This window comes from Aristolochia californica, unplaced genomic scaffold (genome assembly GCF_029961685.1).
Source record: "Aristolochia californica isolate CCGP_79_NKW_82.1479 unplaced genomic scaffold, dmAriCali1.0.hap1 SCAF_4, whole genome shotgun sequence".
In the NCBI taxonomy this organism is placed as follows: domain Eukaryota; kingdom Viridiplantae; phylum Streptophyta; class Magnoliopsida; order Piperales; family Aristolochiaceae; genus Aristolochia; species Aristolochia californica.
The window spans coordinates 3,451,539-3,474,820 of record NW_027182103.1 but is presented as its reverse complement, the minus strand read 5'-3'; the positions used below and the strand labels follow the sequence as shown (position 1 = coordinate 3,474,820).

Below are 23,282 nucleotides of genomic sequence, written 5' to 3'. Positions count from 1 at the left end.
CTTAGAGGCACACTTTCTAATTTTGTGGTGGCTTCACTTTCTATTTTTCTTTTTTTTTCTTATTCTCTTGTTTCCTTAGGGGTATAGGTTTCTATCATTCCACCCATATTAAGTATCAACCTTGTCCTCAAGGTTGAAAATAGATGGATCATAGAAAGAAATCATCATCATGTGTCTAAAGCAGCATCCATCTTTACCCTTCAGGTGGCGTCCCTTAGACCTTTTAAAAACAAATAATCACCAAATCAAATGAGTGCATTTACATAAATTTGAGTTTTATCTGTTCTCTTGTAGGGACAAAGACCTCTTCCATCTTTTCATTTTTACTATTTTTAAAAATACAACAATTATGTAACATTATCCGGAGTTAACCAGGCCGTTAAATCTGATTTTAGCTAGGATTTAGTCAAACTTGTCAAACGCCTAGCCAATACAACTCAACAGACCGATCTGTTAAGTGCGTAAAGCTAAGTACCTAATCCATCAGTGGTGGATGAAACCACCCAAGCTCTGACAAAACCCAATTACTTAATTGAATTCAGTAACTAATTTTTCCATGACATTGTTTAAATTTAACGATATCAAAGTGAGAGACATAGGTTTAGGTCCTCTAGATATGTGGTTCGTGACCCCTCGAACATCCACATTAAGTGACCATCCCCTCTGGTCCGTCGGATCACCCCGACAAATCTCACCCGATAAACGGCTCTGCTCGAATGAGGCGGGTCCCACGAGATTGAGTGCGCTCTCTCTTTTAGATGATTCCTCCAAAGGGACAATCATCGCATTTTTGAAAATGCAAAATGGAATTATTATAATACCCCTACTCAGTTAAGCCTTGAAGATGGAATGTCTGAATAGTTTTGGATATATGTAGGGTCAATTTGGGGCTTGTGTTTATCCAGTGAGTTTTAAAAAAACGGCGACAGCTGAGGGAAGAACCAAGGGCATGATTCGAGCGCGGTCGGGGGGGCCCACGGCGAGGGGCTTCCCTGTACAGATCTGGGCATCTCTCTCTAAAAACTGTCGGGTCGGTGGCGAGAAGGTGGACGTATCTATGATCAGTTGGGCGACCGTCAGCAAAAATCGCAGAGTTCGGACACTTTTAACAGCAAAAACCCTACAAATCCGGGCAGAATAAAGCGAGGAAGAACGGACGCATTTCTCCTACCGTCGCTCTCTCTTTTCTCTCTTTTTCTTTCTTTCTCTCTCGGTCTTCTGCCTTTCGCTCTTTTTTTTTTTTTTTTGGCTTTTTTTTTATTTGCGCTTTACGTCTTCCCTCCTCCTCTCGCTTTTTCTGTCTGCCGGAGAGATCTCCAGATCGTTCCATTCGATTTTCGATTGGATCGACCAATGCCGGGCATTTTTCCTCCTTGAGACGTGTTTTCCCTCGGTTTCTGCTATTTTCCGGAGTTTGTGGTGTTGTGAGGGGCTCCTCCGTGCACTTCTGGGATTTGTTTAGGGTTTCGGGGGCAGAGTGGGTCCAACGATCCTAAGCTGAAGGAATCAAGCTGAAATCGAGCTGCAATATTTTTGAATCAAGCTTTTAGGGAAGTTATTACGGAATTTTAGAGGTTCTGCTGCTCGTCTGCTACTGGTTTTAGCATCTGTGACTCGAATCGTGGATTGTGATTTGATGGAGCGGGTTTAAGTGGGGCAATCGGATTCTGTTATGCTGGTATGAAATTTTGTTGTGTTTGGTATGGGTTGGATTGTTCTCGGTAGAGGACTTGAGTGGTCGGTGTGATGTAGATGTGGATTTGTTGGCCAAAACAAGCGTAATTGAAGCTGTCAAGATGCTTTTCCCTAAACTTGATGACTCTCCGATGTTTCGGAAGCAGGTGATGAGTATGGATTGGATCTATAGCTGCGTTATAACTTTGTTATTGCTATGCTTAAGATTTTTAACACGATAAGTCCTTGTTCCTTTAGTTAATCTGCTGAAGTTTGTCTCTTTGGACCTTATGGTATTACAAAAAATTGGTTGTTTGAACTTCCAGTAGGGTGGTAAACATGAAAGACACTGGCGTGGCTAGGGACCAAGCTCCTCCTTGTAACTTGTCCGCTAGTCGTATTGATATGACTTACGCACGCGCCTTTTTTTGTTATTTTTATGAAACTTGAAATCTTCTTTGTCCTAGTCAGTGGGTGCACATGCATTAGTTTTTTTTTTTTTTTTTTAATTGATCAGTGTAGTTTGTGCATTTGTTTCTTTGTAAGGCTAGAGCAATTCTGCAGCTACGGTGAATGTGGAAGCTTACGTGAAAAAAGATTGAGTAAACATGTTTGTTCCTGGAGTACACTATATGAAGCTTGTAGTAAAGTAGGTCGTACGAACCTGTTTTCATTTTCAATAAATAAAAGATGCTTCTCTCCCTCTTCTCGTCCTCTCTTCTTTTTCTCCCCTTCTTTCCTTTTGCTTTGATACGCATTTTAATAATTAATATTATCAACGACAACAATAAAAATGTTGGAGTAACTCCATGACTTGGGTATACCTTCATACGAAATTCTTAATGGAGCAAATGGTTCAGTTCAGTTGGAAAGGATATGTTTGTTCCCGTTCCCAATACTGTTAGCTGCTTGGTACCATAGCTATATCATGAGCGGGAGTTACTGCATAGTCTTTCTTTCGGGCTTCTAGAATTGTAAACTTTAGTAATTGTGGTGATTGGCATGAAGGGCAAATGCTCAAAACTAAAAGCATCCTGGAAGCAATAAACCATGTAGAATTCCAGTGTGCTCTTAGCTCCACCATTTAATCTCCTGGATTTTTGTCAATCTTGAAGTTGGATAAAAAAGACCATTTGATCTGACAGACTGACTTCCATTTGTTCGTTGGTTAGAATACTATTTGTGGGGAAATTCTTATCATGCATATGGGCAAAAAATAACTCAGGTTACTAAGATAACACCATGCAATATGAGTTCGTTGAACCTTACCATATTCCACTGTTTCCAATGAGCATTGCTATGTGTACATTTTACTTATTTTGTTTTGGCTACCATGTTGCTTGTATATGGGGCTTTAACGAGAAAAAAAGTTTTGCACTTATGTTATAACGAAGTTAATTTTTTTATCTAAGTTCTCTTTGTTGCACTGACTAATGTTCAGTTCTTAAGTTATATGTGAATTTCACATTGTTTCAATTGATGTCATCCCCCAAGAAATAATTAGTTATTGCAAGTGTTCTGCTTAAGAGCTAAGATCTCTCTGTTCAAAATTTTCTTTCAAGTATTCTTTGGATGTCTATGAAGTATAGATATGATTGCTTGTTTATGTTCGATTGTTTGTTTGTTGTAATATAACGACTGAATTACTATGACTTTTTGAGCTTACAGATACAATCCCTAGAGGAGAGTGCTGAATCATTGAGGGAGAGAAGTCTAAAGTTTTACAAAGGATGTCGAAAATACACGTATGTCTACATTTCACTTTCTATGTATCCTAATCTGTCCTTACATTCTGTGTTGAGATCCCATGCACCAATGGTAAGTGTGACATGGAGAATATGAAAATTTGACCTTTTATTAGTTATTGTAATGGCTTTTGACTTGCTTGGGCTTGATTGGTGTTTCAAATATTCTTTGGGATAACCTTCGAAATACCGAAAATTGCTGTGTCCCTTCGCCATGTAATCTGAGAGTTTCTCTCTCTGTCACTCTCTCTCCCTGTCTGTCTTTTTCTGTATATTGTGTGTGTGTGTGTAATTCCAGGATCTCTTTCAGTAGAAACTCTATGGTCAACAGAAAGTAATGGACAAAAGGCAACCGCTCAGTGAATAAAGAGATGCAAACATGTATAACAAAAGAAAACTGAAAATATTGCGGGTTGGGGGGGGGGGGGGTTGTTGTGGAATGGAGTTGACAAGAGCAAGGTGTTTCCAGATACTCAGCTCCTTCCTAGGGTGCCAAAATTTTGGTCTTCTTAGTTGTATGGGTGTGAGAAAAAAAGATAATGAAGAATTTCAAAATAGAGGTTTATAAGAAAGGCGCAATGGCAAATCATCCTTCATAAAAAAAGAAAGGCTCAATGGTCACATGAGACGGTTTCTAGTTTTAGGTTTTGGGTTCAAGTCTTACCTGGGGTAAAAGTGGGGTGTGTGTGTGTCTAATCAATATTCATAAAAAAATGGAGCTTGTAGGTAGCATTTTTAGTGACATGATTTATGTAACACTGAAATGGACTGATGGGCTATGAAGCTCCCTGACTTGGAAATACTTGTTTCAAATAGTTCCCAGAAACAGGAGTATATCTCACCCAACTCCCATGTCTTTTCTTCCTTGTGATTGTATCAAACTATACCTTTTATGGAAGCTCACAGGGAAAGCCAGATCTTGGAAAATGTGCTCTGTCTTTCAGAAGCCTATCTGACATAGTTCTACTTTCATTGATCACTTTTTCTGGGCAATAATTGAAGAGGAGTTGTAAAAATTGTTGGATAGGGTAGGCTTGAGCTGCTCTCATTGATGTTTGCTTACATATTTGATAAAAAGCAGGAGGTTTTTGCAATTATCTCTAATTAAGTTTCCTGCTTTTGAGTTGTTCTATTAGCAATTTCTGAAGCCATTCATTTGGTCAATGGAGGATGGAATACTTAACTATTATATTATTTAATACCTTTTCTTATACACTTTCTTCCTTATGTCCAATAAAAATTACTTTTTTGGGAAGAAGTAAAATTCCCTATTTCTCAACTAGGAGAACATATTGTTAGTTGATGGATTAGCAAGAAATAAAGGCAGTCTGACAATGACATAGATGGAAGTGATGAGGAAGTAATAATGAAGCTGTTAAATGACGATACTAGCTAACTGTGAAACTGATCAATGATGAAGAAGAAAGTAGGTGGCTAGTTTTCGCTGGTCTCAGCATGGTTTGCAAGATTCTGATGATAACTATTGATTGAAGACACTGTTTAGTCTGCATAAATTTTATGTTGTTGTTATAAGCCTTATGATTTTGTGTTTGGTGCTTATTCTGTTTCTTTTATTATATTCCAGAGAAGGTCTTGGGGAGGCATATGATGGTGACATTGCGTTTGCTAGCTCTCTTGAAACATTTGGAGGGGGCCATAATGACCCCATCAGTGTTGCTTTTGGAGGTTTGTCTAAAAACTTATGTCTCACTAGCACGAATTCTACTTCATCTTCTAGACCTGTTGTTGCCCATTGATTAGATTTATTGTTGCTACAATTTTCTTAATAGTAATATGTTTGGACACTTATGGATGTAACTGAAGATAAAAGCAGAATGTTTTATCAAAAAAAAAAAAAAAGATAAAAGCAGAATGGAGAAGGAGTAATATAATAGGGATAAAGCTCTGATGATGTTGATTATGTTTGTTCTTCTCTTTAGCATAATCTATTCTGCATTATTTTCTGTTTCTCTTGACTGGTGGAAGTTATTGCCAGTTATTTATTAGTAGTCATATGCCATGTGGATGTGCATGTTTAATTTCTGTCGGGTTGTTTGGAAACTTATGAACAACATCTAGTTTCGTTTTGTTTCTCAATTCATTTATATCCCTTGGCTTGGTCATCACCTATCATGATATTGAATTTCTTCTATCTGCTTGTAGTATTATATCTGATCGTCTTTTTTAGATGTTTCCAAATTATAAAAAAGTGTGATATATAAAACATAAATTAGGCAGTGGACAAATTGTTAATTATTATTAGTCATTGGATATTCAAAATGAAGTTTTCACTTTGAATCAGCATTCCATGTTGTGAAAAATCTAGATTTGGTTTGTTATCTACAGATATTGATGAAACTGTGCTTTCTCAGGTCCAGTTATGACCAAATTTACAATTGCTCTAAGAGAAATTGGAACATACAAGGAAGTCTTGCGATCACAGGTAAGTTGCTATTGCTTTTACTTTGGTGAAAATCTTGCTACATGTTTTGTCTCATACATAAATAATAGATAAATAAAATTGTGAATTTTCTACCTTAGTAGATTCTTTCCTCTTGCCAATCTTAAGAACAAGTAATTTGGATGCTACCTTGTTGTTTTGCCCTGTCAAAATTGTTTCCTCTTCTAATAACTATGCTACCTAACTTATTGCCGGGGGCACATTCTTCTCTCTTCAAGTACAGACTTTTCTGTGCCCTTGTACGCTGATTGTGTGATTTTATATGTTTATAGTTCAATAAGACTGACTTTGTATTCTTTTCTCTTGTGCTGTGAAATTTTATACTACTTATTTTCATAACAATGGCTAAAAACAAGACAGACTAGTGTACAATAATGCATAAATTACATTTAAAAAACACAGATTAGGACATTTCCAAGACAAAAGAGACAAAGTGTAATTATTTTTTGTTGTAGAAAAAAAGAAAACCTGAGCTGGTTTTTCTGTCTGGGTGCTTATTTTTTATTTTCGGCAGTATACATGATTTTTTATTTTTTTAGTTGTTGTTGTTGTTTTGTTGGTATTATTTTTTCAACAAATTTTCCTAGGTAGGGTTGGAGAAATTTCTTGGGTGGTGGTGTAAGGATGGAGTTTGGTGTCTTGATTAGTATACCTGGATTTTTTTTTCTGTCAGAGTGCTTATTTTTTTAACTTTCAGGTAGAATAAAAGATTTTTTTTTTTTTTTTTGTTGTTGGTGTACTATTTAAATAAATTTTCCCAGGTTGGGTTGAAGAAATTTCTGCATGTTTTTTTCTGCTCTCTTGTGGCTCTTTTTTTGAGAAGTAAGTGTGAATGTATTACTGAAGAAAAAAATTACAAACCTTGAAGCTAAAGAGACATTTCCTCCACAACAAAGTGTTGGAGGGAAACACATTTTTTTGCTAGAGCATCGGCTAAGTGATTAGCTGATCTTGGAACATATTTCCAAGTACAATGTAAAACAGAAATTAACTTACAGATTTCCTCAAATAACTCCCAATGACGCCAAGGAGGTTTGGATGGCTTTGTGCACCAGTTAATAAAGACTTGAGAATCTCCTTCAACTAAGAGAGCACTTTCCTTTTTTTGCTTGAAAAGTTTTAGACCGTTGTACAACCCATATAATTCCGCGCTAGTAGAGTCAGATACACCAATTGGGCCCGCATATGTGAAGATAAGATTGGTTTGTTCATCGTGAATAACCCCGCCAAATCCAGTCGGTCCCGGACATCCAAGAGCACTTCCATCAAAATTTAGTTTAAAGTGCCCAAGAGGGGGTTTGAACCATTCAACCATTTCAGGGGCTCTTGCCGGCTTAGACATACCTGCAACATTTCGCCAACTTCCTCGCATGTTTGTCCCTTTCAAGTTGTAAATTCTTTGCGTTGGAGAACCCAAGAGGTTCGATAATTTGATCACAAAGAATTTTCCGTGGGAGAGTTTTCTGATTGAATTTTCGATTATTTCTTTCTTTCCATAAATTCCACGCAATGTGTCCAACACAGCAAGAGATTACAATTTTTTCCAACTTTGGGAGACGAGAGCTAACCAAAGTTAGGATGGTGTTATGTAAATCTTGCGATGGACAATATAATATTCCAATTTTATCCATCAGTTCTGTCCAGATCTTATGAGCATATGCACAATGCAGAAGCGTGTGATCTGCTGTTTCAGGAGATGAATTACAAAACGGGCATTTTGGGTTTGAAACATTAGTGTCACGTCTTTGTAAAGCGTCAAAGGTTATGATTTTCTTGCGGCATATCGTCCAGATAAAGAACTTTACTCGAGGAGGAATAGGTAGCGATCATGCAAAGGCAGCAGGAAGTGCTGCTTGGGGAGTCAGATACGAAATCATATGGTGGTATGCAGAAGCTGTGGAGAACATACCTTGTTTGTTCGGCGTCCAGATGAGTGTGTCAGAAGAGCTTTTTAATATCACTTCAGAGAGCAATTTGACCAGGCTAGTGGCTTCCAATGCTTCAAAATCATTCAATTCCCACCTAAGATGTAGATTCCAGCCACCCGAAGGCTGCCAATGGTCAGACACCATCGTGTTACGAGATCTTGACAGTTGATAAAGACGTTGATGACTATCCTTTAAACAGCTTGAGCCTACCCACCAATCCGTCTAGAATAGAGTTCTTTTCCGCACCCGATGTAGCATTTGACGGCAGATTTGAAGGTTGGTAAAAATTTGACAATTTTCTTCCAAACTGGAGATAACTTATAAAGCCTTCCCCTGTCCATCCACCAGCTATGAACTGTTCGGGACTTCATTTTAACCATTCTGCACCACAGCAGATTGGGTTGCATGTTGAATTTCTAGATCCACTTCATGAGCAGTGCCTTGCTTGTGGTAGCAATGTCCCAAATCCCGAGACCCCCCATTATAATTGGTTTACAAACATCTCTTCATTTTACAAGATTAAACTTTTTTTCCCCTTTTGGCCCATCCCATAAGAATCTTCTTTTTAAAAACTCTATTCTATCCCGAATAGATGTAGGACAATGATACAAGGATAAAAAATAATATGGAATACCGTGTAGGCAAGATTTGATGAGAACCAACTTACCAGCTTTGGATAAAAATTTCCCTTTCCATGAAGTGAGACGCTTCTCGAGACGCTCAACAACCGGGAACTAGGAGTTCTTTGTAGGCAATAGTGGAGTCAAAGGCAAACCCAAATATGTGTTTGGAAAAGACGCAACCTTACAACCCAAATAATTCGCGAATTGAGAATAGAGGATTCAATGTTAAATCCAAAAATTGAAGTTTTCTCCCAACTAATCTTTTGACCAGTGGTCAATTCAAAGATGTTCAATACAACTTTCATGTGTTTGACTTGTCTCATGGACCCTTCACCGAAAAGGATATTATCATCAGCATATTGTAAAATGGGAACGTCATGGTTCGGATCAGCAAAAACAGGATTTAGCCAACCCGAATGTTTTGCAAAACGGATCATAGAGGTAAGGTATTCTCCTACGAGAGTAAAAATAAATGGAGATAGAGGGTTTCCTTGTCTTATCCCCCTAGAGACTTTGAAATAATTACGAGGTTTACCATTTACCAAGACAGAATAAGAAGGAGAGGAAATACAACTCCTCATCCAAAATTTCCATCTTGTGCCAAAACTCATATGGTCAAAAAGATAATCCACAAGTTTCCAGTCAACCCGGTCAAAGGCTTTCTCAAAATCAATTTTCAGGACAAACCTTGGAAGGGATTTTTTGAACGAATCAAGGAGTTCATGAGCTGTTAGAGAAGAGTCCAAGATGTTTCTGTCTCGGATAAAAGCACTTTGGCAAGGATTAATTACCTTGTAATGGACTGCTTTCAACCGATTAGCCAAGAGACGCCCAATAATTTTATATGAACTGGAAGTAAGGCTTATGGGACGGAAATCCTTGGGTAACTCCGAATTTGTTTTTTTGGGAATAAGAGCAATAAAAGATGCGCCGATCCCAGAGTGAGTTATACTCTCTTGTGGCTCTTGTTCTCAAATTTGTTAAAAAAGATACATCTTGAATCAAGTTGAAGCTCATTCAACCCAAATTGACCTGGATAGGTATTGCTGCTTGCAAGCACATAGTTTGAATGCCTAGAGTTTGCTAGTGATACCTATTATTCCTTGTAGTCAGACCTGGGCTTACTTTGATGGCTGTATGGACGTTCTTGGACATGTATTCTCTTGTATGCTCTTATTTGGAACATTTTATGGGGCTAATTGCTTTTTATCTGTGAGATAAGGTATAAATACCTACATGCCCCAGTATTTTGAATTAATACTTGCATACCCCTACAAAATCAATTGAATTTCCTACATAACCTTATTTCTAAATTTCTGTTGAAGTTTATATCAAATGACAAAAATACCTCTATTTAATTTTAATTATCTGTCAACAAGGTGGGCTCCACTCTTGAATCAATGAGAGGGGAGGGCCTCCCCCCTCCCCGTTTGCCAAACCTCCCTCCTCCCATGCACCTTGATGATCTTCACCGTCTTCTCCTTTGTTGAACATCTACCATTGATGTGCAGCAAACTGAGAAGTTTCTTCACTAAACCAGACATCAGCATGTTCTTCAGAATTCTTATCTTTTAGTCGACAGCTGCAAATTAACCACAAGATCTTCACCCCAAATTGGTTACCAGTTATGATGCTCTGAAGACATGGCTAATCCATGATTGATGGAAGCAGACTTTCCTCAGGGCATCCTTCATCAATCGTGACTTCTTTTCTAGTTATGAAGCTCTTAGTATCTTCTTCGTAACCATGGACGTCACCAACATGTGGTTGATGATGGTGGATCTTTCCTTGTGGAATCCCTGTGAACCTTTCAGCAAGTACACCCCCCCCCCCCCCCCCCCCCCCGGGTGACTGGAATAGGAGAAGGCTCTCCCTCTCTTTGGTTCAGATGGATATATATATTTTTTTTGAAATGAGGTGTATAAACTATTAAAGAAAGGCCCTCCTAGCTAGGTTTGTTTGTTCAGATGAATATCTAATAGTGGGCCTGTAAAAAATTTAAAACTTTTATGGTTAAGAATTATGAAATAAGGGTAATTAGGTAATTCTATTGATTTTATGAGAGTATGTAAGCATTAATTCAAAATACAGGGGTATATAAGACATTTGTTCCATATCTCAAGAGTATATGGGCCAGTAATACAAGAGTGGTGTCCTCTTTTATGTTTCATTACTCATTTGAAATAAAATCTGTTATTGCTAATGATTGATTCAGACATCTCTTGTATTACAACAGTATACATATATAATACTCCATTTCTATTCACCATAATTACATTGAAGTACTGGGATTAGTGATACTTATAACTCAATCTTTCTTTGGTGTTACAATCTTGTTACTTGTCCACTACTTAGCTTTGCACATTTATAGATCTGCATCTATTCACCATTACAACATGGAGTACTGGGACTGTCCACCTGTTTGATGTTGCGTCTTGTGGTAATTATAAGTGAAAAAAATGCATGTGCTAAAATGGGATAACATCGGCCACAAAAAGGATTGCTTTTGTTTACGATGTACACACAGGCTGTCAAGAGGACCCTATTATCAGATCCGATTATCAGACAAGTTGGGGACCTACCTGGCATTAGGCTGCTTGGTTATTCATTTCCACTCAGATCTTGTATTCTTTTGTTTCCTCGATTTATTTTCTTCTGTTTTACTATTTAAAAACATTTATTTTTTTCTTTTTTCTTTTCTTTTTTGTGCACAAGTTTCTCTAAGTTTTCCAAATTTCTCACCTAATTATTTGTGTTGGTAAAATGATGCAGCGACATGCTTTGCAATCTATAGGTTGAATGTTTTGCCTTTCGTGAATAATCTAACTTAATTATGTGTCTTCCTGTTTTAAACTCTTTCTGATATCTTTATTGGATTTTACAGGTTGAACATATGCTAAATGACAGATTGCTGCAATTTGCTAACATCGATTTGCATGACGTCAAGGTACTCATGAATACTGATATCCTTCTAGAGCTTTGTCAGAGTGCTGAATGTTTTAATGTATCTGGTTCTGTCATTCCTTCTTGAGATGGTGAGGTGTCTATTACGGAGCTAATGATGTGAGCTACTAATTTGCTCCAACAAACCATTCTTGGTGCAGGAGGCTAGGAAGCGCTTTGATAAGGCTACTCTTCAATATGACCAGGTGAGCTTTTGAGGATTATCCACTGCATTCTGAGCTCCGTTAACCCTTCTATTCTTTATTATTAAGCTGAAATATCTTATGCTTGTTACACAGAAAGATATTACATGCTTGGATGTGGTCTTATTGGTTTTTTTTTTCTTTCAGCAATTTGGTTTGTTTCATTGTGTTAGTAATTTTAGTTTTGGTAATTAATGCAACTATTATTGATGAAAGGAGTGTACATGCAAGAAAAAGAAAAGAAGAGGTAAAACATAACAGTCCAAAAAACCAGAGAAGTGTGAGAAGCACTGTTTAATGAATGTGACAAGGTTCTGAGATGTTGATGCTGTACCTCCTAAGGTGGTGAAGTTGGTTTTTTTATGCTAATCTAGCTCTTTAAACCCGAGTGTTTTTTTAGATAGGATAGTATTTCTGCACACTTTATGTATCCCCCTATAAGTGGTCATTGCTTAAGAGCCTGCAGTGCAGTCAGCAGGATTATAACAAATTTTATATGATGCCTGTTAAGGAAGCTAAGCCTTAACTTTTGATACTGGATCCATGAGGCGGCATTCTTGGCAATCTTTTTGTTCATTCCTGTATTGCTTTATGCTACCATCATTTGTTAAGACTTCCGATGCCCTCTTGCAGACTTGCCGTATGAGCAGATATTTTATGTAGAATATGATCTGAAGATGCAATTATAATCTTTCACATTTGGGGAGAAAAGTTGCAAATCAAGTTTCTGTCCTAGATAATTTCTGGCACTATTGTTGCATATGTGCAGTTATTTCATTAATGATTTAATGCTCAGCAACTTCTGATTTGTGAGTTTTGATGATGTTAAGTGTCATTTAGAAATAAATATACTAAAGTAATCCTTCCTATTTTTGTTTTAGTTGCATAGATATTTATGTTTATGTAGCATTCATAGGATGGAAAAAAAGGAGAATCATCAAGTTGGTTTTGGATATGTTTGACTGAGAAGAGCACAGCACTGGTCAGAAGGCTTTTGCTAATGTCACTTGAGGGACTGATATGAATAGAGGAAGGTTGAGAGTGATGCAGATAGAAGTCACGAGGAATGGCTTGAAGAAAACCAACCTAACCTTGGAAGTAGCTAATGTTGGTGAGAGTGGAGGAGGATCCATGTATCCAGTATTAACATTGTTGGTCTGAAACTTTACTGACGATGTTTATTTTTCATTACCTGACTTTTGTGATAGATTTTACATCAATAGTGTGCCAGCACATGCCACGTGCTGAGGGATCATGAAAACAAGAGTATCATGAAACAGTGGGAAGGGTGGTGAGGTTTGTGAGAGTGTATCTTTGAAGACAGCTCCTTTCTTAACAAATGCAGGACCTGTGTATGATATGCTGGTAATATTGTTTCAATTTTAGAGAGTGACAATACTAAATTTACTTCTGCATTGCATGTTGGGCTGGAGTTTCAGTGCCAGTTGGATGGTAGGAGAAAGATGCTCATAATGCTGCCTGCATATTTTGGATGTTTTGTCATTATCTTCATCTGTATGGAGGGGCAGTGCCATAAAAGTTAGATGAGTTTAGTTTTTGGCTGTCATGATTTATGAATCTTGATATGCGTAGGGAGGTAGGATCTTTTGGGCAAGTAATTTGTGATATTTGTCCAAGAATCTTGTTATTTTTTATTTTCTTAAATGAGGCTCTGAAGGATGAAAACCATATAGACAAGTTGTTTAGTTGATTATTTTCACCATTTCATAGGCACGGGAGAAATTTTTGTCTCTGCGAAAAGGTACAAAAATGGATGTAGCAGCTGCCTTAGAGGAGGTATCAGATAATTTGACTTCAAATGAATGGATGAATTATTTAAATTTCAAGTTAAATGAATCAATACATTATATTAGTTTCTCAATTCACTGGTTATTCATCATCATGAGATGATATTTGATTCAGTTATAGGCATATTCCAGGAACTCCACAATTCAAGGTCGTCATTTGAGCAGGCTCGCTTCCATCTGGTTTGTACTGTTTTTGAACCATCACTTCACTCACATTTGACTCTTTAATACAGATTCAGCATTTGATGCTTTGATAAAGTCAAGCGGGAGGAGTTTCCGTAACAGATTGGTTGCGTGAGTGCTAAAGGTTAATTTCTCTTATTTTTGACATATTTTTCTTTGTACAGGTGACTACTCTTTCTAATGTTGAGGCAAAAAAGAGGTTTGAATTTTTGGAGGCTGTTAGTGGGACAATGGATGCCCATCTCCGGTATTTTAAACAAGTGAGTGAGAATATATTCATTAATCTATGAACTTTCTTTCATTATAGTCACTTCTATTTCTCTATTTGATTGGTGATAGAGTTTTCCATTGAGATGACCATTTTAATTTTTGACCATAAGTTTATTTCTTGCCTTGCATATATATATATATATATATATATTCTGATCATAGTGTTTTTTGCCTTTCTCTCCTCTTTTTGTTTCAGGGTTATGAGCTTCTGCACCAAATGGAGCCTTATGTTCATCAGGTTGGAGTTTCTTGGGTATTCACTAGCATGATTGTGACTGCTTTACATTGTCAATTTTATGTCTAATATGACTCTATTTTTCTTAGAGGCAGGGATATTTGGTATTAGTACAGCTATATAATTTGTGTGCTTTTATGAAAATGTATGTTCATAGAATTCCCTAAGGAGCTATTACCTACCTGCTGGTCCTGTTTGCATATGAGCTGCTTTTACCAAATTTACCGATTCTCATTCTAATCCAGCCTACAAAATGGAAATCATCCAAACTCCTATGCTTAGTCATTGATGCCTACTTGCTCATTGCTTCACAGCTGTCGTTATCAGTTACTTGTTCTTCAGCAAGTGGTTAATGATAGGTTGATCTGCTAGGCTGATTATTGTGGCTGCTTTTGTTGGCTTGGATCAACTATATGTTAATGCAACATGAAGGTGGCCAGTTGTGTGTACATTATGTGATTGTCAGTAGGTTTAAGTGAATGCACTATGCTGTTTTGAGGGTGTCCACTGCAAATCTTGTATGTGTTGATAACCCCTTCGGTGGTGCGTAACTGTTACTAGTGGTTACAATAGCACTTTGGTGAAGATAAATTGATGTGAACTAATCATGTTCTAGCTTCTAATATGGTAAAAAGGTCTGCTTATTTCAGGTTAACTTCCAGTTTACAGAAACAACATATTTTTCAATATTGCTATGGGGTTTGGATTAGCAGTTTCTTGTTTCAAAGTCCTATTCTGCTTTACAGGTTTTGGCTTATGCACAACAGTCAAGAGAGAGGTCCAACTATGAGCAGGCTGCTCTTACAGAGCGGATGCAAGAATACAAGAGGCAGATTGATAGAGAAAGCCGTTGGTCTGCAAATGGCACCAATAGTTCACCTAATGGTGATGGTATACAAGCGATTGGAAGAAGTTCACATAAAATGATAGAAGCAGTTATGCAATCTGCTGCCAAGGGAAAGGTAACATCTGTATCCTTCAATTAGAGGTGGTGCTGTGGAAATGTTAATGGGTACTAGTTTTAATGAATGGGCATGTTAATGGGTCTTTAATTAAATAGTGGTCAGTAGGGGAAATGTTATCCGGATTCTAGTTTTCATGAATGGGCAAAGTTACTGGGTCTTTAACTAAATAGTGGTCAAATTGCTGGGTGATTGTCATTCCTGATTAGGCTCATTTTTTATGTAAGAAACATTTGTTCTCTTAGATGTGTGACATGGCTTAAGATGGTAGTGGTTGTCCTGATTTTTTTTAAAGACTTATCAAGTACTTCTGGCCTACAACTACATCTAATGTAGTTTTTATTAATTCTAGGTTCAAAGTATACGGCAAGGTTATCTCTCGAAACGTTCATCAAACCTAAGAGGAGACTGGAAGCGAAGGTTTTTTGTCCTTGATAGCCGTGGGATGTTGTACTACTATCGCAAGCAACATAGTCGGCCATCTGTAAGTAATTCCTTGGATTCACACTCAAACAGTTAATTTAGAAAAAAAAACTTATTTAATAATACTAACAAACGAGTAATTTTTTTAAAAAATAATAAATTAAGAAAACTATGAGGAATCTGACTGTTGCTGAAAAAGAAGATGCAAGTCCAGGCAAAAGGTGGTGATTGTCTTTTGATATGTTTGTTAAAGTTGGGCAAATTCCTCCTAAAAGGTTGGAGGCTTTTTCCTGATTATTGAGCAAAGGATCTCTTCAAGCCCAAACCAAGGTGGGACAATTCTTCAATACAAATAAAATTTTCACTTTGGACAACTGGCTTAATATGGGGAGTACATGTCCAAATATGGGGTAGTGGCCTTCTTTACCTGCCAACAATCTTCTTTTGTCGATGTACCAGTGAGATGATTGGCTTTGTGGTTTCAATTTTTTTATTGAATATTAACATATCTAATTTATCTAGTCAGTCCACCCAAAGGAGCTTGACACCCAGCTTGTTATATTTATTAAAACTGACATTTGACAAGTGCTCACAATCAGATTGCAACAAAGAAAGGCTGGTAATTCTGCTTGTGAGTATATCGCAGATGTAATCTGAGAGCAACCGATCAACGGTGAAATTTTTGCATTTGTAGCAAAAAGTCATTTACCTGTATAGCTGTATATAAGTCAGGAGTTGGAAGGGGAAATGGTCCAACATATTAGCTTTACGGTGGTGTAGCTTGGAGCTTTTGCTGCTTTAAAATCATTTATGCTTGACAATATCCTTTGAAAAAGATCATAAGATGAAAATGTGGGATACAAGGAAGACGATTGCCTGGAATAGCCAGTTCTAGTCTTGAACTTTCTGGTCCTGTTCCATACGAGCAAATGCAAAAGCAGTAAGGAAAAGAATTCCTTCTTAGAGTTACTGCTGCTACTGAATATTTTGATGCAGAATTAAAATTTATTTCTTGTGATGGTTACACACTTATCATTATCGAAAGAAAAATATTGGTTGCACGCTACACTCTAAACCATCTGAGACTTGGTCCTCAGACCTCACATTAGATATCCATGTGGCCATTGAGCCAAAAGCCCATTACTTTGATAAATAAAAAATAAATTAATTTCTTTTTCTTTTCTCATTTGCTTTCACTTTGTTTTAACACTGGTTGTTTGTTTAGGGAGGTGCAAGCCAGTTTTCCAGTCAGAGAGGTCATAATTCCTCTGAACTTGGTTCTGGGCTGCTGAGTAGATGGCTTTCTTCTCATTATCATGGTGGTGTACATGATGAGAAATCTGTGGCACATCATACAGTCAACTTGCTCACATCGACAATAAAAGTTGATGCAGACCAGTCTGATTTGCGCTTTTGCTTCCGGATCATATCACCCTCTAAAAATTACACTTTACAGGTCAACTTTTCAAGATCAGGAGCATTGATTTACTTTAGGCATCATCTATTGTGGCTTACCTATTCTTTCTATTTAGAGTCTTAGTGTCTTTCGTGTTGCCTTGCAAAGAGTTCTGAATTGTGATGTTGGACTTCAATCTTGATTTTTGATCAATTCCACTGTTTTCAAATTTAGGCAGAAAGTGCCATGGATCAAATGGATTGGGTGGAAAAGATCACTGGAGTCATTGCATCATTACTAAGTTCACAGGCACCAGAGCAGGTTACCACCAGGGTGTTTATTTTGTCAATGTCTCTTTTTTCTGAGTTATTATATGGACTTGATCAGTGATTGCCACTTCTAATTCAGCGCCTTTCTGCAAGTCCAATTGGAAGTGGTCATCACCGGGCTGCCAGTGAGAGCAGTTCACTGGGAAGTTCATCTGACCTTGATCATCTCGCAATTGAAGAACTCGCATCAGAGAGGAATGTTGTTGCTGGCAACCATGAACGCTCTGGAAGAAATTCACAACAGTTCAGGTTGAGTGCCAAGCATGAGAAGCCGATTGATGTGCTGAGAAGAGTACCCGGGAATGACAGATGTGCTGATTGTGGTGCACCTGAGCCTGATTGGGCATCACTAAACCTCGGTGTGCTTGTTTGCATTGAATGCTCTGGTGTTCACCGAAATCTTGGTGTACATATATCTAAGGTAAGTCCTATTTAAAATTTTTTCTACTTACACTGTTTGCTTACGATGCTTTGATTTCTTATAATTTTTAAGGTTGTTATTTACAGAGATGTGGTTGCAGGTGAGGTCACTGACACTTGATGTAAAAGTTTGGGAACCTTCTGTTATAGCTTTGTTTCAGTCTCTGGGCAACACATTTGCCAACTCCATCTGGGAGGAATTATTGCCATTGACTAACTCTTCGAAAGGCGATGACACCTCTACAAGGTTACTACCTTCCCCTGCTTCCTACTAGCTATCATGTACTTCTCCTAAAATCATTTCTTAGTCTCACAGTTTGTCTTTATCAGTTCGAATGTGTATGAGCGAAGCCAACAGCAACATCAGATAGTTCTTGGCAAGCCTAATTATTCTGATCCTATTTCAATAAAAGAGAAGTTCATTCAAGTGAAGGTATTAGCTTAAATGGTTTTCACATTATATTATGTTATTTGTTATTTATCAACCAAATGTTTAGTTCCCAAAGTATTTTATAGCAGTGTATGTTTCTTTAACCTTGTTTACATACACCTATCAGTAACATGCTTGAAATGTTTCCCAGCACTTGAAAAAGCAAATTTTTGTTTGTGGGAGTGGTGTTTACTTTCTCTTTTTGTAAGATCTCTAGAAATAGGAATTGTGGAAGTAGTGAATATCACGTCATTCTAGCCATCCTAATGGTTTCAACAAGCTGGTACTTACCTGTTGTATTTCTGAACTGTATTAGTTGTAGATTCCCCTGCCCCCTAACCAGGTCTTTTCTATTGCCAGTATGCAGAAAAGTTTTTTGTCCAGAAGCCACGGACCAGTCAACACCTTCTTTCTTTGGCCCATCAGTTGTGGAATAGTGTCTGTTTGAATGACAAAAAAGCAGTATATCGTCTTATTGTAGATTCTGATGCTGATGTGAATGCTGTCCATGGGCAAACATCATTCAGCACGTCTTTGACCCTGGCTAAAGTCATGCTTCTGAATGAGCGATCAGCTTCTTTGTTGGATCGGAGTTCAAGTTGCATAACTGGGGAGTCCTTGCACAAGAATTCTACCAAAAGTACATCAAAAAACTCAGTAGACAGTTCTGAGGACCACAAAGGAGTGGAAGAGTGTCTTGAGGGCTGTTCCCTTCTTCATCTTGCGTGCCAGACTGCAGACTTGGGCATGATAGAGCTCCTATTACAGTATGGTGCCAATATTAATGCTACTGATGCCAATGGTCAGACTCCACTTCATCACTGCATCCTGAGAGGCAGATCTGCATTTGCCAAACTTCTTCTCAGCAGGTGACTGTCACAGATATTAGCTTCTCAAGTCTCTACTTTGATATCCATGCAGTTTTTTTTTATTTGTCATGTTTTCTTCCATGTGTGCTGCTTTGCTTAATCAACTATTCTATACTCCAACCTAGCAAACAGTCGTACAAAGTGTCAGCTGTAGGCAACTAGTCCTAATTAAAGTAACTATTGATGAAAATAATTATCCCATTATTTTAATAACTCGTTAATTATTTTACTTCTTTACCTAACTTAACACAAAAACGTTTTTTTATATTTCAATTTAAAAATATCAGATTAAGAATATGAAATTAAAAAAATAAAAGGCAAATATTATTTTAAATAAATATTTCCTTAGTGTTTCAATTAAATTCGTGTTGTATTTAAAAATATAAAATTTATTATTAATTAATTTAAGGAAAATATAACCAAATCATGAAATAATTATTCTAATAATTGGTTCATGATTTAAAAATTAAATTAAATTAAATTAATAATTAATTTAAGTATTCTATTTACTAATCTATGAATAGTTATATTATTTAAACAACATTATCAAGTATTCATCTATAACTATTACACACTTCACATTATTTAATATATAAATATTTACTAATTACATCAACGTTCAAAAAATATTATTATATTTATATTTTTAATTTTTAATTTAAACTGTCAATTATTTTATATCTTCATTTTGTGTAATTTATGGATTTAAACCATGGTACTTTAACATTTTAAATATTAAAAAATCCAAGCCCCATCATAACACTTTAATGTCAGACTTTTGAAACCTTTGGATTTAGTTGAATATCACTTATTTACCAATGTTTAGAATTCATAAAAATCTTTAGGATTTTGCTTTTCTGTAAACTTTAAAATTCACCGGATTTCTAAGTCCAATTTCACTAAATCCCCTCTAGGGATGCTGACTTGTCTGAGGATGAATTGGAAGCTCTCCTCCTTGGGTTTAAGGCTTTATCAGGATTCTTTCTCCTATCCCCTAATGGTTGAAGGGTATTCGGCTGCAATCTTCAGTTGGGCCTCTCGTTGGGCTTGCCCATCCTGGTGTCTTCACCAGTTTTTTTTTATGAGATCATCGATATCGCATTGAGGCTTTGAAGTTTTTGGGTCAATATTCCTAGGGAAATCAGCCCTGTGCGAAGTGGCGTCTGTCGTCAACAACCTTTTGTTGTAGACCCTCTCCCATTTCCAGCTTGATTTTTGTTCTTTGCTTCTTTGCTAGTTGTAGTTTACTTCTTTTTGAATGTTCTTTTATCTCTCTTTTGTTTCTTCCTGTTGCATGCTTTTCTCCTTTGGGTCCCTTTGTATTTCTTATTTTAATGATTTTGTTCTTTGCCTTATTCAGAATTTTTTTTTGGGTTCTTTCCCAAAAAGAGTGCTGGTTAAAATTGAAGTTGCCCTGTTGTTATTATATTTGGAGGTGTTGAACAATGGTTATATTGCCCTTTTGAAAATAATGAAGCATTTTGTTTCAATTAAGGCGTGTAAGATGGTGCTGCTTGGTAATGCCCTGTTGTGGGCTGTTTCTATTCTGTATTTGGTCTTTTGTCTGGAAGTTTGGCTTTATTTTGTTTCTTCTCTTCTTGCTTCCCTCTTCATTTCTTGGGGCTTCTGTTTCTTCTACCTATGAACTTTTCATTTCCCTTTAGAAAAATATTTTCTTTTTCAATTTTTTTTCACTGCTGTGGATACATTATTATTTTTCTGAAAAAACTGCTTAGATCATGTGAGTTGATGAATTTGCTTCTACTCATTGATCATTTGGGTGATGCAACCGCCCATGGCCTTTATGTCAATTATCTTGGAAATTCTAATCTGTTGTCATTCTAAACGGCTGTAACCAATTTTCTGTTGGAACAAATTGAGTCTTAGATTCTTTTCCCATCTATGTGGTTATTTCAACGAATCCAGTATTCTGCTGTGGTGTTTTATCCTTCTTCAAGTCTTTACCACTTATATCATTGATGGTAAACCCTACTCCCTCAACAACAATAAGACACCCATCACTAGTTTGGTGTTGGGGGTCCTTAGGTCATGTCTGAACAATCTCAAACGACTTGCATTCTCCTGTAGATGTTACTTCTTCGTTACGTAATTTTTGACACCTCAATGTGCCTGGTCTTACAATTCTTTTTTTTCTTGAAACTATTATAAGTTGTGCTCATCTTTTTCTAATGTCTGGTGGTCTCGTAGAAAGCAGAAGAGACCTTACGAGTTATATCTATTGTTACTTGCAATTCTTGAATGTTAGTGATTTCATAGGTCATATATTCTGTCGTACGTTGAATATTTAAGAAATTCCTCCAATTTATTTTTTTCTTTCATAACTCAATGAAGGATGAGTTTAAGGAGTATAAGGAGGAATTATGCCTTTTTCTTATGAGAATGAGTAATTTTATTTAGAGTATTGAGTAGGCCTTTAAAATTTTTTCAAATTTTACTTATTCTGGAATGAAATTTATAAATGCATCAAAGTCTGACTGAATATATTTAATGGATAAACGTCCAATCAAAGAACCATGCTTCATTCAGATATAAGTGATGGAGATGGATATATTGTAAAAATGAAAATTTCTTCCCCTTTTTATTCTGTGATGAGATCTATAAATACATTAAAGTCTGGCTGAATATATATAACGGATAAACGTCCAAACAAATAACTATGCTTCATTCAGATGGAAGTGGTGGGGATGGATGTATGGTTAAAATGAAAATTTCTTGTGTGTTTCTAGAGACTCCTTTCTGTTAGACCTATTTTCTGCAGCTAAATGCTCAATAATCCTCTTTCCTTATATAAATGACAGAGGAGCGGATGCACGAGCTGTTGACAAGGAAGGGAAAATACCTTTACAGCTAGCTATTGCAATGGGAACTTCTATTATTGATGAAGATATTATTGTCCAGCTAGCAGATTGCAGATGACAGTGAGGTGATACACATTAGTCCCAGTATAGAAGGGCAAGTCTAGTAAATGGTAAGCTCCTATGTTGTTGTAGTTTAATGAAACACGGGCTTAGTCCCTGATATAAGAGGTTTTGCTTTTGGAATAGCAGGGTGGGTTATTGCCGACTCACCCACACATGAATGTTTATAGTCACTTTTTTGTCTTAATTTTATTTTATTTTTTCACCCCCTCCCCCAGCACGCTCAAGAGCTCTAGTCTTTTTCCCGGGATTTGTAATTTAAATGTCCATTTGTGGGGTTTGTTTGCTGCATCCAGCCAGTAGGCTGTGGTCATGTACATTCATTGATATCACTATTTGAGTTTTGTTGGTTATAAGCATTAATCAAAGGCCTGTATGGTCATTTGAAAATCACAGATCTCTGCGCATCGGTTTTTATATTTAGACAGATATTGATGGATAAAATGACTGGTTTGTGCAATCCCTCTATGGCTGAAATAAAAAAAGTGAGAAAAGGGGAATTACTCTTTTTCATTTCTTTTCTTTCACTTCTATTCCAGCCTGAGCCATGGGATTCTTTGGCTGCTCTACAACAAAACTCAGTACTGGAAAGGTTGCTCATTTTCCAGTTTCTGGTAATCAGTGGCAGAGATGGTGGTGAAGACCTCTCATTTAGGGGTTCATATTTCCCTTCTGATTTTTTTTATTTTTTTATTGAAACTAACGCACAAAATGTGGGAAAATTCAGAGGAATCGTTGCCAATCAGTAAAGCAGGCTGCAACAATAGAGACATCGCATTCTCAGCATCAGAATAGGAATAATTTCACTTGAGAGTGCAGTGCTTTGAACTATCGTTAACATTGAGCTCTGTATAGAAAGCTTACACGGTGGTTTCATCTGTTCACACTGGAAGGACTCTTATGGAAGGATAGATTCGGAATAGATTAGCCTTTAGAGTTTACCTTTTCATTTTTCCTTTTCTCCTTTCGGTTGATCATGACCGCTTTATCTGATTTGAAATATAACTAAAACATAGTTGATTCGGTTCAAAAGCCGAGCGACATCATCATTTTGGGCACAAAAACAGGTTCCAGGAAGGGCATACCCATTAGGTTCGTGAATCACTTGACCTGGATCGATAGCGCGCAGGCCCGGTCCAAATTTGCCTCGAAAACATTCTATGAAATTCTTTACACGGGAAACACTTTTCTGGCCTTTTCCTTTGGTCCAATCAGTGAATCTGAACTGTTAAGAGCCGTGCACGACAGGTCACAAGTGCGAAGTGACCGCCACGTAAAAGGCGTCGAATGTCGAAGTTTCCAACACGCGCGCACTTTTACCACCACTTTAGCTCGTAATCAACAGTCGCGCCTCCAGGCCTCGCGCGCACCGATCCCTTGATGCTGATCCAACGGTTCGAAGACCGTTTCGAAACTGACGATCCAGATTCTTTCTCTCTCC

General features: G+C 37.1%; 1 protein-coding gene across 2 annotated transcripts; it reads left to right on the top strand.

Moving 5' to 3' along the window:
- The first annotated feature begins 961 nt into the window (after positions 1 to 961).
- On the top strand, positions 962 to 22,121 carry LOC137962597 (ADP-ribosylation factor GTPase-activating protein AGD3-like). 2 transcript variants are annotated; one of them, XM_068809558.1, is made up of 20 exons: positions 962 to 1,678; positions 1,753 to 1,841; positions 3,343 to 3,419; positions 5,005 to 5,105; positions 5,792 to 5,862; positions 11,316 to 11,378; positions 11,536 to 11,580; positions 13,309 to 13,374; positions 13,518 to 13,565; positions 13,733 to 13,828; positions 14,035 to 14,076; positions 14,820 to 15,035; positions 15,388 to 15,519; positions 16,684 to 16,914; positions 17,089 to 17,175; positions 17,263 to 17,604; positions 17,705 to 17,850; positions 17,934 to 18,036; positions 18,394 to 18,902; positions 21,722 to 22,121. In XM_068809558.1, exons 2-20 carry the CDS (start codon positions 1,797 to 1,799, stop codon positions 21,837 to 21,839), a joined length of 2,538 nt encoding a protein of 845 aa, XP_068665659.1. In that variant the 5' UTR covers positions 962 to 1,678; positions 1,753 to 1,796; the 3' UTR covers positions 21,840 to 22,121. The 2 variants fall into 2 exon arrangements, with proteins under 2 accessions (XP_068665659.1, XP_068665658.1); XM_068809557.1 differs by having other exon boundaries at positions 962 to 1,841.
- Positions 22,122 to 23,282: the final 1,161 nt, after the last annotated feature.

Excerpts from the sequence above, each read along its gene's own strand:
- LOC137962597 (XM_068809558.1), top strand. The coding sequence starts at position 1,797 with ATGCTTTTCCCTAAACTTGATGACTCTCCGATGTTTCGGAAGCAG. Across the intron at positions 3,420-5,004 it reads AAAGGATGTCGAAAATACAC|AGAAGGTCTTGGGGAGGCAT; the intron begins GTATGTCTACAT and ends ATTATATTCCAG. Across the intron at positions 11,379-11,535 it reads TCGATTTGCATGACGTCAAG|GAGGCTAGGAAGCGCTTTGA; the intron begins GTACTCATGAAT and ends TTCTTGGTGCAG.